The 18,132-nt window shown below is 43.9% G+C and overlaps 1 protein-coding gene across 2 annotated transcripts in view; it reads right to left on the minus strand.

The window, feature by feature from the left end:
* The window catches only part of LOC115467811 (sodium-dependent proline transporter-like), a 110,154-nt gene that overhangs the window by 19,828 nt on the left and 72,194 nt on the right, over positions 1-18,132 (minus strand). For both annotated transcript variants that reach the window (XM_030199298.1, XM_030199297.1), the window contains exons 6-10: positions 15,089-15,227; positions 14,575-14,709; positions 14,096-14,199; positions 5,877-6,001; positions 5,469-5,581 (exon numbers count right to left, since the gene is read on the minus strand). In XM_030199298.1, coding sequence (XP_030055158.1) covers positions 5,469-5,581; positions 5,877-6,001; positions 14,096-14,199; positions 14,575-14,709; positions 15,089-15,227 — 616 coding nt within the window. The remainder of the gene's footprint in view (positions 1-5,468; positions 5,582-5,876; positions 6,002-14,095; positions 14,200-14,574; positions 14,710-15,088; positions 15,228-18,132) is intronic.

The raw sequence follows: 18,132 nt of genomic DNA on the forward strand, positions 1-18,132 counted from the left end.
TAGGAAGTGTTGTAATGGTTGGAGATCAATATTGCTTGGATCGATACAGTGGATCAAGAGAATATTGTCTGTGTAAAAATAGGTGGAAATACCCTAGAATTGTATCAGAAGTGGGAAGGGGCTAACAAAAATATTAAACAGTAAAGATGACAAGACCAACCCAAGAGAGTCACCATAGTTTAATGGTTAGATGGAAGATGTTTGACCAGGCTTATTTACTGTAAAAAAGCAACCTTGGAGAAATGAACAAAACCAATCAAAAACCTTGCCCGCAATACCCATTTCTACCAATCTGTGGATTGGTTTACCAAATCAAAAGCTGTGGAAAGATCTAATGAGACCAGGAGGGCAACATGTCCATTGTCATTGTCTAATTTGCCATGAAGTTCTGTACTATGACCTGACCTGAAACCTTACTGACATGGATGAAGAACATGTGAAGATTCTGTATGTAAAAGAAGATGTTCATAAACTATCTTTTCAGTAATTTTTGAAGGAAATGGTAAGGTTGAGACTGATGGTAATTGTTAGGAACAGAGGGGTCAAGTTTGGAGGCAGATTTCCAAAGATTTGGAAGAGAGCCAATCTGTTAGACTATATAAAACCAATTGATGTGCAAGTGGGAGAAGTTCCAGATTTGACGCTTTCTGCCAGTCTGGTGCTTTTCGGGTATCAGTGATGCTGATGTCCCAGCACTCCTGGCACCATGTGTCTAAGAGAGCCAATGCTTATGCTTCTTAGGCTCCCCCTCGATGCTCAGCATCGAGGTCCCTTGGTGCCGATGAGGACAATGTTGAACCCATACAAGTCCTCGGTGTTGGGTCTGATGCTGACTGGTCCCAGGGCCTACTTTCAGTGCCCAATGTTGAGAGAGGTGGTAGTTGTAGAAAAGTGATGCAGCTTGCTGCCTTTTGGAGAAAGACAGGCCAAGAAAGGCTTGATCTTAATCAACAGACCCTCAATAAAAAAAAAAAAAATCCAAAAGCCTGTCTAAGTCAGAAATAAAAAGCAGATTGACAAATAGCTTGTTTGTGACAGTTATAGTTGCTGAAACTAGGAGCTGTTGAAAGAAGGGACAAACAAAGATGCAAAATACCAGGTGCAGGGCCAAAACGAGAAGTTGGCGGTTAACGGACGTCAGAAGGTCAGGTGTAGAAGGAAAAACAGGGGCTTTTTGGGGAACTTGTGAAACCAGCAGTTGGGGACGCAATAAATGGTCATAAAAACTTAGATGTAAACATGTTTACCAGGAATTGGAGCTAATAGGAAAATGATGTTAGCCTCTAGAGTATTTAAGAAACTGACAGCTCAAATGCCAGGGGAGCATCTTTGACATGTAAGACCTGCCTGGTCACTCTGTCGGAACTCCCCTAAGAATATGCTTATATTCTTAAAGGTTATCAATAGAAATCAAACAAAATAAAACATGGAAAAGAAAATAAGATGATACCTTTTAATTGGACATAACTTAATACATTTCTTGATTAGCTTTCGAAGGTTGCCCTTCTTTGTCAGTATACAATTATTTGCAGCCTGGGAGTTTCCTGTCCTTATACACAGAAGCAGGTCTTTTATGATTTAGGGATTGGAAATACCCGAATTTTGTACATAGTTGAAGTCTGAGCAGCCGTCAAGGTTGATGCTTCCGCTGCCAATGTCTATGGATTGGCCTCAGAGGAGCAAAAAAGTCTCTCCAGTTGGACCTACCACACCCTCTGGGTCCTCAATTGCATTTGTATACACAGAAAACAAGAGTTAGGCTCATGGTCAGGCCCAAGACACCTGATGCAGGTCCATCATAGAAATCACCCAATTACATTGGGCACACCTTTTGAAGCCACTAGGGGTCTTCTTAGACATCAAAAAAAGAATTGTGGCCAAATTAAACTCCTCAATTATGAACTGTAAAAAGGGGCAGTATTCAAATTGAGATCAGTGCTCTGGCCTAAGCAGGTCTAGCAACTCATAAAAAAGAAAGGAAACTTCAAGAGCCAAAAATACTAAAAAAACTGAAAGGAAACAGAATAAAATAAAAATTAAAAGTATTGCAAAAGGGACGCAATAGCAAAGAAAAAAATGAACTGTGAGGAGAACAGAAAGACACAGGAACCTGTACTCATGCACAGTGGGATGCTGCTAGAAATCTCTACAATCATCTCGCTAGCCAGCGTCCACACCGGGCTTCACAATACGAACGGCCTGCTTGTCCTCAGAGAAAGAACTTTTCTAGTTGTTGCTGTCATCTGTACAAATGGCACTCAAGGCTCCAGTGAAACACACCGGAGCAGAGATACAATGGTCCTCCCAGCAGAAGCATCTGGGAAGGGAGGGACCAGACTGACCAGGTCTAGCACCTCTGGGATACATGTGGCCCTCACAGACCAGCGTCCCAAATACGCAAAGGCATAGTCAAAGAAAACAGCCTTTTCTATTTTTTTTTCTTTAACCAAGCTGTCACTAAAGGAAAAATTAAATAAAGTAAATTCGGAAAGAACTCTGGGATTCTCCACAGGCCTACTAGACCGACAAAAACTGCACATCTACCATCTTCTGGAGACTGAGAACACATTGGTTGACTAGGAGCTGCACAGTGCTATTATAAGGTTCTCAATCTGCTGGTAGGTGTGCATAATCTAAGCATCTGGACCAGTCTGGAGGGCTGACAAGGAATAAGCATTCTCTTGCAAGAGTGACCTCACCTTGAGTATTGCGTTCAATTCTGGTTGCAGTATCTCAAAAATAGATATACAGGAATTAGAAAAGGTTCAAAGAAGAGGGACTAAAATGATAAAGGGGATGGAACTGCTCCCATATAAGGAAAGGCTAAAGAGGATAGGACTCTTCAGCTTGGAAAAGAGATGGATCAGAGGAGAAATGATTGAGGTGTACAAAATCCTGAGTGGTGTAGAACGGGTAGAAGTGAATAGATTTTTCACTCTTTCAAAAAGTACACAGACTAGGGGACACTCAATGAAATTACATGGCAATATTTTAAAAACAAATAGGAGGAAGTATTTTTTCACTCAACAAATAGTTAAGCTCTGGAATTCTTTGCTAGAGGATGTGGTAACAGCAGTTAGCATATCTGGGTTTAAAAAAGGTTTGGACAAATTCCTTGTGGAAAAGTCCATAGTCTGCTATTGAGACAGACATGGGAAGCAACTGCTTGCCCTGGGACTTGTAGTATTGAATGTTGCTACTCTGAGATTCTGCATGGAATCTTGTCACTCTTTAGGATTCCAGAATCTTGCTGTTCTTTGGGGTTCTGCATGGAATGTTGCTAGTCTTTGAGATTCTGCATGAAATCTTGTTACTCTTTAGGATTCCAGAATCTTGCTGTTCTTCGGGGTTCTACATGGAATGTTGCTAGTCTTTGAGATTCTGCATGAAATCTTGTCACTCTTTAGGATTCCAGAATCTTGCTGTTCTTCGGGGTTCTACATGGAATGTTGCTAGTCTTTGAGATTCTGCATGGAATCTTGTCACTCTTTAGGATTCCAGAATCTTGCTGTTCTTTGGGGTTCTGCATGGAATGTTGCTATTAACTGGGTCTCTGCCAGATACCTGTGACCTGGATTGGCCACCGTTGGAAACAGGATATTGGGCTAGATGGGCCATTAGTCTGACCCAGTATGGCTATTCTTATGTTCTTATAATTGGTGTAGTTACTTTGTCCAATGGGTTGTGGAAATGCTGTCATATGTATGCACCACTGCATTTTAGTAAAAAAATGCCATTTGGTTGTTGTGTCAAGCCTTGTGTAAAAAGGAGTATAATATATTGACATTAACTAATAAGGCTGCTCTCACATAGACTAGCGTGTTCTTCATTATATCACTTATATTGATTTTGGGACTTGTTCATTATATCACATATATTGATTTTGGGACTTGTTATAAGATTTTTTTTGGAGCACTTGAGGAAAGATATTTTGATGGAAGGCCAGCTACCATGAACGATTTCAAATGATTTCATATATAAAGCTCTTGGAATCGGGTGAATCCTTCTGAATATTCCTTCCCACACAGATTATTTAAATATATCCCATATCAAGTCAAAATTGATAAATTGGGTAGGTCTCATTACTAGTACACTTACTATTACCTCCCCAATCTTTGGGGTTTATTAAACATATAATTGCATTGCTAACATATCTATATATTTTTTGACATATTGTTCAATATCTTCAACCAGACCTTTAATGGAAGAAGTAATAACTTGCTAGTCTCACACACACACACACACACACACACACACACACACACACACACACACACACACTGACATTGGTTGCACGTACTACAGCAGGATGTGCTTATCCTCTCCTACCCTAGCTAAGATAATACTCGAGCACCTTTCTGACCTCATGTGCAACTTGCTTTAATCACCTTATTTTCTTACTCCTGTTACTCTGTCTTTGCTTATTCCCTATGCTGTCTATGAAAATGTTTTATTGTGTACTAGTAAAACATGCCCGTTTCTTGCGCAAATGAAACGAGCGCTAGCACGGTTTCCTTCCGAACCTCCCCCCTCCATACTCACCCCTTCAGCGTTCTGAAGGCACTGACCGGCATTGTTGCGGTCCTCGGCACGCCACCTTCAATCTGCTTTGTCGTTGGTTGTGAAGCCACTGACGCCATTGCTCCACCCTGAACGTCATCACGTTTGACGCGAGGGCGGGGCCCCAACACAGTGTTTTTGTTGGCTTCACCACCACGAAGGCTTCGAACCGGAAGTGCCTGGAGGACCTGACAGTGACGTAAGTGTCCTCAGAACGTTGAGGGTGAGTTTTATTATATAGGATTGTGTTGACATTGTAATGTCGCATACTATGCCATACCTTGTATTGTTGTATGGATATTTTTACTGTTGTAATTGTCTATTGCTTCTGACTGATTTATTCTTGCTGTACAGCACCTTGAGTGAATTCCTTCAAAACGGCAGTAAACAAAACCAAATAAACAAGCTTATTTCTAGAAATTAAAAACAAAAAAAAGACTCCCTTACTGCTAACAGACCCTAGAACTGTTTACTAATTGACTACTCTGCAGTTCTACGAATAGAACTAGTGTATGGACCCATCAAAACTGAAAAGAAAAATTACATGGGGCCAGGAGAAGGATCAGGGGCTCTTTTAAAGAAAAATAGTTATGTGGGTCCCATCCGATATTCAGTCGGGATCTACTTAACTGTCTTATATGGGCCCCAGCTGAATATCGTCCGGGACCCCCCTAATCTCCAGCAGCTACCAAATCGGGCAAATTAGCCCTTGATATTTGATGCCGATGCCCAGACATGGCCTGGCACTGAATGTCTGGGGCTAACCTAGCCAGTGACAGCGTTTTTAAAAAATGCTGACCGACACTGGCTGAATATTGGCCAGTGTCTATATAGGTCAGTGCTCAGCGTGTGCTGTTCATCTCTGCTGCATGTGTGTTACGTTGCATTGTGATGTGTTTTGTACTTACCAGGGTATCTACTCCCAGGGTGAACAGCATGAGGAAGAAAAGAATGGACCAAAATGTTGAGCCAGGCAGCAGTGCAAGAGCTTCTGGGTAGGCAACAAAAGCTAATCCCGGACCTGAAAGTTAAAAGTAAAAGGTTAAGTGGCATGCGGTGAATGAAAAGCAGCAATAGGATTGGCTGAAGAGGAAACATGCACATCCTCGGTGGGTAAAACCTTGTGTGGCACTAAAAATCTATAATGGCTAGTGATGCTATACCATACTGAGGTGCATCTCAGGAGGGCAGGTCTGACTATATCCTACCAAGGCTTATCTCAAGGGAGGTCTGCCCATCCCCTACTGAAGTGTATCTCTGGAGAATAGGAGATGGGTCTGACTATGCCCCATGTAAAGAGAGAAGGCAGGTCTCACCTGAATCTGCCACCTTCCCCACAGGTACTTGCTTCTTCCATGCCATATGACCCAGCACTGAGAATATAGCAAAACCAGCAAAGAAACTGGTGCAGCAGTTTCCAATGGCAATGACCAGGGTGTCCCTGCGGAGAAGTAATGTAAACAAGTCAGAAGAAAACCAGTGACATACAGCCATATTTGACCAGTTCCATCCAGATTCAAAATAGTCAGCCTGTCCCTTCTTTATTAGCTGTCTCCTGTGTATACTAGTCCACATAACCCTTATCCCTGGTTCTCATCTCAGTCTGTCTCTTACATTCTCTCTGCAATTTCCTATTCCTTCAAAGCTAAAGAACGGATCATTACCACTATGGAGAATAGTCTAGCCCAGTATCCTGCTTCCAACAATGGCCAATCCAGGTCACAAGTACATAGTGGAATCCTGAATAGGAGCACGATCCTATGGTACCGATTCCAGGGAAGAGTAGTGGCTTTTACCATGTCTGTCTAAATAACAGATTATAGACTATTCCTCCAGGAACTTGTTCAAACCTTGCTTAAACACCAGATACACCAACTGCTGTTCCCAGAACCTCTGGCAACAAGTTCCAGAGCTTAACTATTCATTAAAAGTATTACATTGTGACTTCATGTACGTTTTGAAAGAGTAAACAATTATTATCATATCCCTCCTCAGCCATCTCTTTTCCAAGCTGAAGAGCCCTAACCTTTTTAGCCTTTCCTCACATGAGAGTGGCGCCAACTCCTTAATCATTTTGGTTGCCTTTCTTTGTACCGTTCCAGTTCCACTATGTCTTCTTTGAGATGCAATGACCAGAATCGCAAACAATACTCAAGATGCAGCTCACCACAACTCCTAACATTCTGTTGGCTTTTATGGCCACTGCCACACACTGACCAGAGGATTTCAACGTATTCTCCACGATGACACCTAAATTTTATTTATTTATTTGTTGCATTTATATCCCACATTTCCCCACCTATTTGCAGGCTCAATGTGGCTTACATAGTACCGTAGAGGTGATCGCCAATACCGGTATGAACAAATACAGAGTGAGGTTATGGTAAAGTTCAAGTGTGACAGACACATTGGGAATCATAGGAGGAAGAGTTTAGTTAGGCCCAGTATGAGCTTTTATTTTGTTGTGTTGCAGGGTTAAGGCATTTAAGTTGGATCGTTAGGGTATGCTTTTTTGAACAGGTTAGTTTTTAGGAGTTTCCTGAAGTTTAGGTGGTCATATGTTGTTTTCACGGCGCTTGGTAATGCGTTCCATAGTTGTGTGCTTATATAAGAGAAGCTGGATGCATAGGTTGATTTATATTGGAGTCCTTTGCAGCTTGGGTGGTGAAGATTTAGGTATGTTCGTGTTGATCTTTTCTTCAGCGATGACTCAATGTGAAACTTAGCATCATGTAGCTATCATTTGGATTATTCTTCCCAATGTGTATCACTTTGCACTTATCCACATTGAATTTCATCTGCCATTTGGCTGTCCAGTCTTCCAGCCTCCCAAGGTCCTCCTGCAAATTATCCAGTGATGAAGATTGTACAAGTAATGGAGCTGTATCCTTGGAGTAAGGACAGCCACTGGGCAGGCCGGGTTTTTTTTAATTTATCTTTTTATGAATAAAAATTGATCGAAACAATTCCTCCCCTCCCTCCCTGCAAGCCATAACAATTATAACTCAATCAAAACAGAATATACAGTACACTACTAAAGCCAACAGTCAAATCCCTTCAATTACTAAACAGTACATCTCTGACAAATCCCCTCCTCCCCCAATCCCCCCCCCCCCCCCCCAGCTAAGTAAGAAAAATGCCCTCCACTCCATCCAGGTGTTTGCTGTTTCTTTAGCAAACACCTGCTAAGCAAACCCCCTGTGAGGAAGTAGAAGGGATAGTGGAGAGCATTCCATCACTAGTACAGTTTAGTCACTTTACAGCAGGTGGCGCTGGTCTGCTGAGGCTAAGTGAGAGGTACAGAGCTCAGGCTAGGCCGCAGTTAAATGCCCTGAGGTTGAACAGATCAGGAAGGCCCCAAGTGCAGAGGATTCCCAAGGTGTTCCCATTGGCTGTAGATTCTGGGGAGAGCCTGGGGAAGAGTAGCCTTAGCAAGGGGTGTTACCCCGTAAGTGACACAGCAGAAGTGGATTTGAGGTAGGACACATTTGTCTTACAACCTGGTTGATAGAGTGACTTGGGAAGTCAAGGCCAAATGGTGCTCAGTGTGGAACATTGAAAATGAAACAGTGGGGATTCCAGGGAGACAAGGTGGGTGGGCCACGGCAGCTCCTTGTGACCTTGGGCAAGTCACTTAACCCTCCATTGCCCAAGGTACAAAAACTTAGATTGTGAGCCCTCTATGGACAGAGAAAGTACCCTCATATAATGTGTACAGCGCTGCGTACGTACTCTAGTAGCACTATAGAAATGATTAGTAGTAGTAGTAGTAGGTTGCCTGGTGGAGGGGCAACCAAGTACGTGCCATTGGCCTATAGGAGCAGGCCATGGGAGCTTATGACTATAAGAAGTGACTTGTAAGTTCATTTATCAGGTTACCCACTTCTCTGCATGTAAGTGTAATCCCAGGGTCCGGCCCATACTAGCTCAGTTCCTCGGGGTCCAGATAACTTCTCCAACCCTCAACAATCCCAAGTCCCGGGGTATATAATTAATCATACATTTTCTCTCCGACCTCTGTTCCTCCACTCAGCTGTCCTTCCACATGCACAATCATTTCTTTCATCAGCCGAGCTTTAAAGAATCACGTGATACTCCAAGGATGTTTTAGATGGTGAACTGAGTTCAATTCCCTCTGCAGCTCCTTGTAACCTTGGGCAAATCACTTAACCCTCCATTGCCCCAGCTACAAAACTTAGATTGTGAGCCATCTAGGGACAAAGTACCTGCATATAATGTGTACAGCGCTGCGTACGTCTAGTAGCGCTATTGAAATGATTATTAGTAGTAGTAGTAGTTGATAGATGGAGGCCTTTACCCTTTCGCTTTGGGGAGGGTGCAGTCGATAATGATTGTCTTGCATAAATGGCTCTACTCTTTGCAGCATCTGCCGCTCATCTTAAAACTAGCTGATCTCCAAAAGTGGAATTGAATGCTTCAGGGATTTTTATGGCGAAATAAAAAACCTAGGATGATCTTCACCAATTGCAAGTCCTGAAGGGGGAAGGGAGATTTGGGCCTTATGGATCTGCAGGCCTACTGTTTGGCCTACTAGTTCCGTTATGCCTGGCCTGGGATTGGATCTTTGGTATTTCTGAATTTTGTGATGAGCCCCTGGAACATGTTCTTGGAAGATACTTAGCTCTCTCATATCTTGTACATGCTAAAGGCAAGACTTTTACTCCCAGGCTGTGAAACAGAATGTTCTTATTAAACCTATATGACGGGCTTGGAGTTTTCTCCGAAAATAATATGGGTTACTTCCACATTGTTTCAGATATCTACCAATAGTAAGAAATGCTGATTTTGCACCAGGTTTATCCAGTTCCTGATATAAAAATTACACTCTGGAATTCATTGCCGAAGAATGTGGTAAAGGCAGTTAGCTTAGCAGAGTTTTAAAAAGGTCTGGACGGCTTCCTAAAGGAAAAAAGTCCATAGACCATTATTAAACAGACTTGGGGAAAATCCACTGCTTATTTCTGGGATCAGCAGCATAAAATGTATTGAACTTTTTCGGGATCTTGCCAGCTATTTGTGACCTGGATTGGCCACTGTTGGAAACAGGATTCTGGACTTGCTGGACCCTTGCAGGCTTATTTTCAAAAGAGAAGGGCGCCCATCTTTCAACACAAATCTCAAGATGGGCGTCCTTCTCACAGGGTCGCCCAAATCGGCATAATCGAAAGCCGATTTTGTCGTCCTCAACTTCTTTCTGTCGCGGGGACGACCAAAGTTCACGGGGGCGTGTCAGAGGCGTAGTGAAGGCGGGACTGGAGCGTGCCTAACACATGGGTGTCCTCGACCGATAATGGATAAAAGAAGGCTGGCCCTGACGAACACTTGGATGACTTTGCCTGGTCCTTTTTTTTCTTACGACCAAGCCACAGAAATGTGCCATAAATGACCAGATGACCACCGGAGGGAATTGGGGATGACCTCCCCTTACTCCCCCAGTGGTCACTAACCCCCAGTCTCTATGCCAGCCTCAAATATCATACCCAGCTCCATGACAGTAGTACGTAGGTCCCTGGAGCAGTTTTAGTGGGTGCAGTGCACTTCAGGCAGGTGGACCCAGGCCCATCCCCCCACCTATTACACTTGTGGTGGTAAATGTGAGTCCTTCAAAACCCACCACAGACCCACTGTACCCACATGTAGGTGCCCCCCTTCACCCATAAGGGCTATGGTAGTGGTGTACATTTGTGGGGAGTGGGTTTTGGGGGAGGGTTGGGGGGCTCAGCACACAAGGTAAGGGAGCTATGCACCTGGGAGCAATTTCTGAAGTCCACTGGAGTGCCCCCTAGGGTGCCCGGTTGGTGTCCTGGCATGTTAGTGGGACCAGTGCACTACGAATGCAGGCTCCTCCCATGACCAAATGGCTTGGATTTGGCCGTTTCTGAGATGGGCGTCCTCGGTTTCCATTATCGCTGAAAATCGGGGACGAGCATCTCTAAGGACGAGCATCTGTAAGGTCGACCTAAATGTTGAGATTTGGGCGTCCCCGACCATATTATCGAAACGAAAGATGGTCGCCCATCTTGTTTTGATAATACGGGTTTCCCCGCCCCTTCACTGGGACATTGTTCGAGAACGTCCTCAGAAAAACTTGGGTGCCCTTTTCGATTATGCCCCTCTTGGTCTGTTTCAGTGTGGCAGTACTTATGTACTAAGGTTTGACTATGTTGTCTCATTTTGTGGAGAAGGATAAAGTAACTCTTACAATTCAAGACCTTTACGGTTTACAGAGCAATGACAGTTATTTTGGGAGGAGACTTTAATGCAACTGCAGATCCTCAATCGGATAGGACTGGTGCTTCAAATCAAGGATCTTCTTCCTCTCACCTTTTAGGTCCTAGTCTTAATTTGATTGTTGTGTGGCGGGTGCTGTATCCAGGGGAATGAACATACACACACATTTCTTGTGCCTAGCTTACAGAGAATAGATTAGAGTATTTGCTTTTAACAGAACATGCTTTTGGGAAAGTGGACTTAGTTGATATAGTAGTACATTATGCATTATGGAATTTCAAATAATGCGCTGGTGAAACTAGTGTTTTTCAAGGCATGAGGCTCTTCCCTTGTGGTAGATGCCTCAGAGCCTCTTTGAAGATGAACAGTTTCACAATTTTTTAACAACAAAATGGAAGGAATACGGTATCACCAATAAGATCCATGTTGATATGCCAAGATTATTTTGGGAAATCGCAAAAGCTATAATGCGAGGTGAAATAATTTCATATGTGAAGTTTTGCTATAAATGTTTTAACTGGAAAATCCTGGTTTTAACTAATCAGTTTTAGCAGGCCCAAAGAGCCCTAGCCCGGGAATTAACTAGAGAAAACAAGGAGCAATATTTTATACTCCAATGAACTTTAAATGAACTGATTCATCAGTGCACAAGGAATACCCTTAAGTTTCAAGTTTGCTAAAGTCTCCAATGATCTGTTCCTAGCCAGATCCAAAGGTCTCTATTCTATCCTCATCCTTCTCGATCCATCTGCTGCTTTTGACACTGTTGATTACAGCCTACTCCTTGATACGCTGTCCTCAATTGGATTTCAGGGCTCTGTTCTTTCCTGGTTTTCTTCTTATCTCTCCCAGCATACCTTTAGTGTATACTCTAGTGGATCCTCTTCTACTTCTATCCCACTGTCAGTTGGTGTACCTCAGGGATCTGTCCTGGGACCTCGTCTCTTCTCCATCTATACTTCTTCCCTTGGTACTCTGATCTCATCCCATGGTTTTCAGTATCATCTTTACGCTGATGACTCCCAGATCTACCTCTCCACACCAGAAATCTCAGCCGAAACCCAGGCCAAAGTATCAGCCTGCCTGTCTGACATTGCTGCCTGAATGTCTCAGCGCCATCTGAAACTAAACATGACCAAGACTGAGCTTCTTATCTTTCCCCCTAAACCAACCTCTCCTCCTCCCCCATTCTCTATTTCTGTGGATAACACTCTCATCCTTCCTGTCTCATCAGCTCGTAACCTTGGGGTCATCTTCGACTCCTCCCTCTCCTTCTCTGCACATATTCAACAGACTGCTAAAACCTGTTGTTTCTTTCTCTATAATATCAGCAAAATTCGCCCTTTCCTTTCTGAGCACACTACCAGAACCCTCATCCACGCTCTTATCACCTCTTGCTTAGACTATTGCAACTTGCTTCTCACAGGTCTCCCACTTAGCCATCTCTCTCCTCTTCAATCTGTTCAAAATTCTGCTGGACGACCAATATTCCGCCAGGGTCGTTATGCTCATATTAGCCCTCTCCTCAAGTCACTTCACTGGCTTCCTATCCGTTTCCGCATACAGTTCAAACTCCTCTTATTGACCTATAAGTGCATTCACTCTGCAGCTCCTCAGTACCTCTCCACTCTCATCTCTCCCTACATTCCTCTCCGGGAACTCCATTCACTGGGTAAATCTCTCTTATCTGCACCCTTCTCCTCCACCGCTAACTCCAGACTCCATTCCTTTTGCTGCACCATATGCCTGGAATAGACTTCCTGAGCCGGTACGTCAAGCTCCATCTCTGGCCGTCTTCAAATCTAAGCTATGTTGCTTTTAACTCCTAACCCTTACTCACTTGTTCAGAACCCTTATTTTATCATCCTCACCTTAATATTCCCTTATCTCTTGTTTGTCCTGTTTGTCTGTCCTAATTAGATTGTAAGCTCTGTGGAGCAGGGACTGTCTCTTCATGTTCAAGTGTACAGCGCTGTGTACGTCTAGTATCACTATAGAAATGATAAGTAGTAGTAGTAGTATTGAAAATTTACTATCCCGCCCAATAGAACAACCATATGGGCAGCATACAATCTAACAAAAAGAAAGGGGACGGGGTGGAGAAAAGACTAACAAAGACAAACATGATATAAAAGGAATATGGTGGAACTCCAATGTAAAAATAGGAAAGAAGGAAAAAACGAAGAGTGAGGGAAGTCAGTTTACCAGGAATGTGTTGCCTCATCCATAAAAGCTAGGAATAAGCCATCTTGAAAAAGGAAAGTTTTAGTTTGGTTTTAAAAAGTGACAAAGAAGTAATCTGTCTGAGATGGGACCGTAGGGAAGTCCATAATTTAGGACCCTGAAAGGAGAAAACAGTGTGTTGACTATGTTCATGAAAAATGCCTCTACGAGTGGGGATGGTGAGGAGATTGAGTTGAGCAGATCTAAGATTTCGCATTTGAGAATAGGGGGTAAGGTAAAGCACTGCCATTCTGGGACAGACCGAAGGTCCATCAAGCCCAGTATTTTGTTTCCAACAGTGGTCAATCTTTGACTATCAGCACCTTTTTTCCTACAAAATATACTCTACTAAAGGTATTATAGCCAGAACCCTTTTGGAACGCCTGAGATGTTATACCATAGGGATCTGAGCAAAACCAGAGATAGACACATGGGAATCTGAACATTAACCTCTTCCTGCTGGTACAGCCATACATACAGAACTGAGCATTTATCTCTCCTGGTAAAAAAACAGACACATACAGGAACACAGGCAGATCTGAGCATTAATCTCACCTTGACACACACACACACACACACACACACACACGAGCAGTAACCCCTCCCTGGTATAAACCAGACAGACACACATGCACACACACACACACACACACATATCTGAGAATATCCCTCCTAGTAAAACCAGACAGACAGATATCTGAGCATTAATCCCTCCTAGTAAGACCAGACAGACAGACAGACAGACAGACAGACACACACACACACACACACACAAACACATCTAAGCATTAACTCCTCCTAGTAAAACCAGACAGACACAAACATATGTGAGCATTAATCCCTCCTAGTAAAACCAGACAGACAGATATCTAAGCATTAATCTCTCCTAGTAAGACCAGACAGACAGACACAGACACACTTCTTCTAAGCATTAACTCCTCCTAGTAAAACCAGACAGACAGACACATACATATCTGAGCATTAGTAAAACCAGAGGTATGGATACAGGGTTCCAGCACTAATCCTTTCCAGTAGTCCCAGCCAATGCTCCAGGATTTACCTTATGACGTTGTTATCAAACTTGTTGTATGAGGCCATGGAGAGCAGACCCCCAAAGCCAATCCCCAAAGAGTAAAAGATCTGAGAGGCAGCATCATTCCAAACCTGGACAGAAGAAATTACAGAGCGATTAGGAGTTGTGTGACTGTGGTGAAAGACTTACTGTACCCATGTGAAGGTTTAACCTACAACACCTGCTCCAAAATCTTGCAGCTGCCCCACCAGTACCATCAGCGGTTGTGGCTAGTGCTAGGCTGATATCTGAAAGGCACCCTACTTTTCTCTCCACTTCCCTAGCTAGGATTCACCTTGTGACCAGGTCAATAGCCCCTTTCTGAGTTCCTTTAAGATGCAAATTGAAAGCCTGGCTGAGTTGGTTCCAGCAAGGTCTCTGGTTCTGCCCAAGAATATCATGATTTGCAAATATTTTCAGAGTCTAGTCATGAAAGACAGGGCCAGGCAAGAGTTTGGACAGGGTACCTGAGCACTTTGGAGCCTCTTCCAGTCCGCCGTGAGATAGAAACGCACACCATCAATTGATCCCTCCAGAGTGGCTCCACGTATGATGAGCACAATGATAACCAGGTATGGGAAGGTGGCTGTGAAATACACAATCTAGAGAGAAGCAGGGGGAAACATTTGGTAAAGGACTCATTGGCACAACAGAACAGACATGGAGCCACAGGGAATGGAGGCTGGGAAAAGATCTCTATGCAAGCTGATGGGGCACCGACATCACAAGCGGAGGACAGGACAGGGTCACGTAGGAAGTTGCTGGTGAGGCAAAGTCTGCAAGGCAGATCCCTTGAAGCATTGGAGGGCCTGGGAGAGGTTCTCAGGTCAACAATCAATTATTGCCAAATCTATAAACCATACATGGCCTCCATGCATCCTAATGGGACTTGTGGGCAAGCCACAAGCTTCTTCCAGGACTTCCCTAAGCACGAAGGGATAGAAGATACTGTAATGATCTGTCCTGCTGCTGTGGACTCACCTTGCCTGAGCTGTGGATCCCTTTCAGCATGCACAAGAAGATGATAATCCAGGCCACCAGTAAACATATAGCCAGTTCCCATCTGACGGGTCCCGGGTCACTGAGTCCTTTGCTGTGCACGACCCCCAGCACCCTTTCACTGTTGGAGACACAAGAACATCTCACTAGTACAGTAGGACATGGTATAATATGAGGTATATACCAAAACTATACGGACAAAGAAAGATCTGGTATGTCAGCAATATCTCTATAGTAACACAGAGACAAATAGATTTCACTTACTGTCAGGAGGAAAAGGCCTCAGAGGCCTCTGAGTCAGACAATCAATTGTCAGATCTCATGTAGGCTCAAACTCACTCAATCACTGGTCAATAAAAACCTCCACCAACGTGCAGGACATCAGACTCAGAAACAGAATGAAGCCTTGCGCCAGAAGAAGAGGACCTCGGCTGGCGGGGGTTGGTGTCCTCCGCCAGCAAAGGTAGGCAACAGCGGCAGCGGGGGGGGGGGGGGGGGGGGGGGGGGGGTCAGCAATGGCAGGGGTGGTATCGCCAGGGGGGGCTAAAATGTGCCCCCTCACCTCGGGCTCTGGACCCCCCCTCCCGCCAAAGTCTGACTATGCCCCTGGTTGTTGTTCTAAGAATTTTTCGCCTGATGGCAAACTCTGTTTGAAAACCTTCGAGAACGGATTCAAGAATGTCAAACATGTGGAAACCCTTCAGTCTTAAGGCCAGATAAGCAGACTTCCTCTCTAAAGACTATCAATCCAATGGACAGTCACGCCAATGTAAAAATTTTAATGGGATGATCAGCAGTCTGTTGTTGTAGAGACATATGTGTTTACACCAAGAATTGCTATAAGCGTCAGCTTCATCTCCACTTAAGTTGTAGGAGTAAAACAAACACCATGAAGCACTATATACGTGTTCCTATATAACAAAATATATGGGATTATAATACATGGCACTATCCAGAATTAATAACCTGACTTAAAAAATGCAAACTCAATTTTATTCCATCTTTCAATGCAAAAACTATTATGTGCTGAAGCTACAACCATGCATAGAGATGAAGACTGCTGACAAGGGTCCCGATGTGCTAGAATAACAAGGTTGTTATCAGCATCAATGTCATGGCCAGGACAGGACTCTTGGAATTACCCTTGCAGCTGGAGAGACGCTGTGGCTGGCAAATCGCACATTGTTTGTGAAACCCCAGCTTCTTGTTAAGATGACTCCTTTAATGTGGTGCCAGTGTGACAATCAGTTGTCCCTTGAAACCACAATATTTGGGGTAAACAAAGTTATGTGTACACATGTTTGATTGATTCTTACTGTACACCAACTTGAGTGAATTTGTTCTAAAAGGTGGTAAATAAATCCTAATAAATAAAAATAAATAAATCGCCCCCAAGGCCAGAATGAATATCATTAGCACAGCTGCAGCCCATAAAAAGGGGCTCTTATATGGCACAGGGGCTGCTGCGTTGACATTCCATCCAAGGAGCAGACCTGTGCTGAAGCTGACTGAACATCTGAGGAAGACGCTGCCACCGGCTAAAAGGTCTGTATCAAGTTATTATTGTTACATTTGTACACCGTGCTTTCCCGCTCATGGCAGGCTCAATGTGGCTTACGTATTGTTTACAGGTACTTATTTGTACCTGGGGGAATAGAGGGTTAAGTGACTTGCCCAGAGTCACAAGGAGCTGCCTGTGCCTGAAGTGGGAATTGAACTCAGTTCCCCAGGACCAAAGTCCCCCACCCTAACTACTAGGCCACTCCTCCACTGTTGCTACTATTTGAGATTCTACATGGAATGTTGCTATTCCACTAGAAGTCGGCCCTTGTAGATCACCAATGTGGCCGCGCAGGCTTCTGCTTCTGTGAGTCTGACGTCATGCACATACGTGCAGGACGTCAGACTCACAGAAACAGAAGCCTGCGCAGCCTTCTCCATGGAATGTTGCTAGTGGAATAGCAACATTCCATGTAGAATCTCCAATAGTAGGAACATTCCATGTAGAATCCCAATAGTAGCAACATTCCATGTAGAATCTCCAATAGTATCTATTTTATTTTTGTTACATTTGTACCCTGCGCTTTCCCACTCATGGCAGGCTCAATGCGGCTTACATGGGGCAATGGACGGTTAAGTGACTTGCCCAGAGTCACAAGGAGCTGCCTGTGGCTGAAGTGGGAATCGAACTCAGTTCCTCAGGACCAAAGTCCACCACCCTAACCACTAGGCCACTCCTCCACTGTTGCTACTATTTGAGATTCTACGTGGAATGTTGCTATTCCACTAGCAACATTCCATGTAGAAGTCGGCCCTTGCAGATCACCAATGTGGCCGCGCAGGCTTCTGCTTCTGTGAGCCTGATGTCCTGCATGTACGTGCAGGACGTCAGACTCACAGAAACAGAAGCCTGCGCAGCCTTCTACATGGAATGTTGCTAGTGGAATAGCAACATTCCATGTAGAATCTCCAATAGTAGCAACATTCCATGTAGAATCTCCAATAGTATCTATTTTATTTTGTTATATTTGTACCCCGCGCTTTCCCACTCATGGCAGGCACAATGCGGCTTACGTGGGGCAATGGAGGGTTAAGTGACTTGCCCAGAGTCACAAGGAGCTGCCTGTGCCTGAAGTGGGAATCGAACTCAGTTCCCCAGGACCAAAGTCCACCACCCTAACCACTAGGCCACTCCTCCACTTGTATGTGTGCCATGTACTTTTGTATAAGTGCTGTGGGATCAGTGAGACTCTTCTACTCAGGAGTCTAGTTAGGGACATATGTGCATTTACTCTGAGCTGTTTCTATGATAAGACTTCCTACGTCTTTATTCTTGCTTTCTTTGCACATTGCCTTTGATGCTATTGTAAATAAATGCACCTCATTACTTCGTTGTGGAGTTGGTTCTTTCTATTGTTTAGGGCGTAGTGAGCTTGGATCTAAGAATATGAGGGAACACAATTGCTTCTGACACTTACACTCACTAAGGATGCTATTACCAGAGACCTATTCCTTTTAGAATTTAT

This window comes from Microcaecilia unicolor, chromosome 4 (assembly GCF_901765095.1).
Source record: "Microcaecilia unicolor chromosome 4, aMicUni1.1, whole genome shotgun sequence".
In the NCBI taxonomy this organism is placed as follows: domain Eukaryota; kingdom Metazoa; phylum Chordata; class Amphibia; order Gymnophiona; family Siphonopidae; genus Microcaecilia; species Microcaecilia unicolor.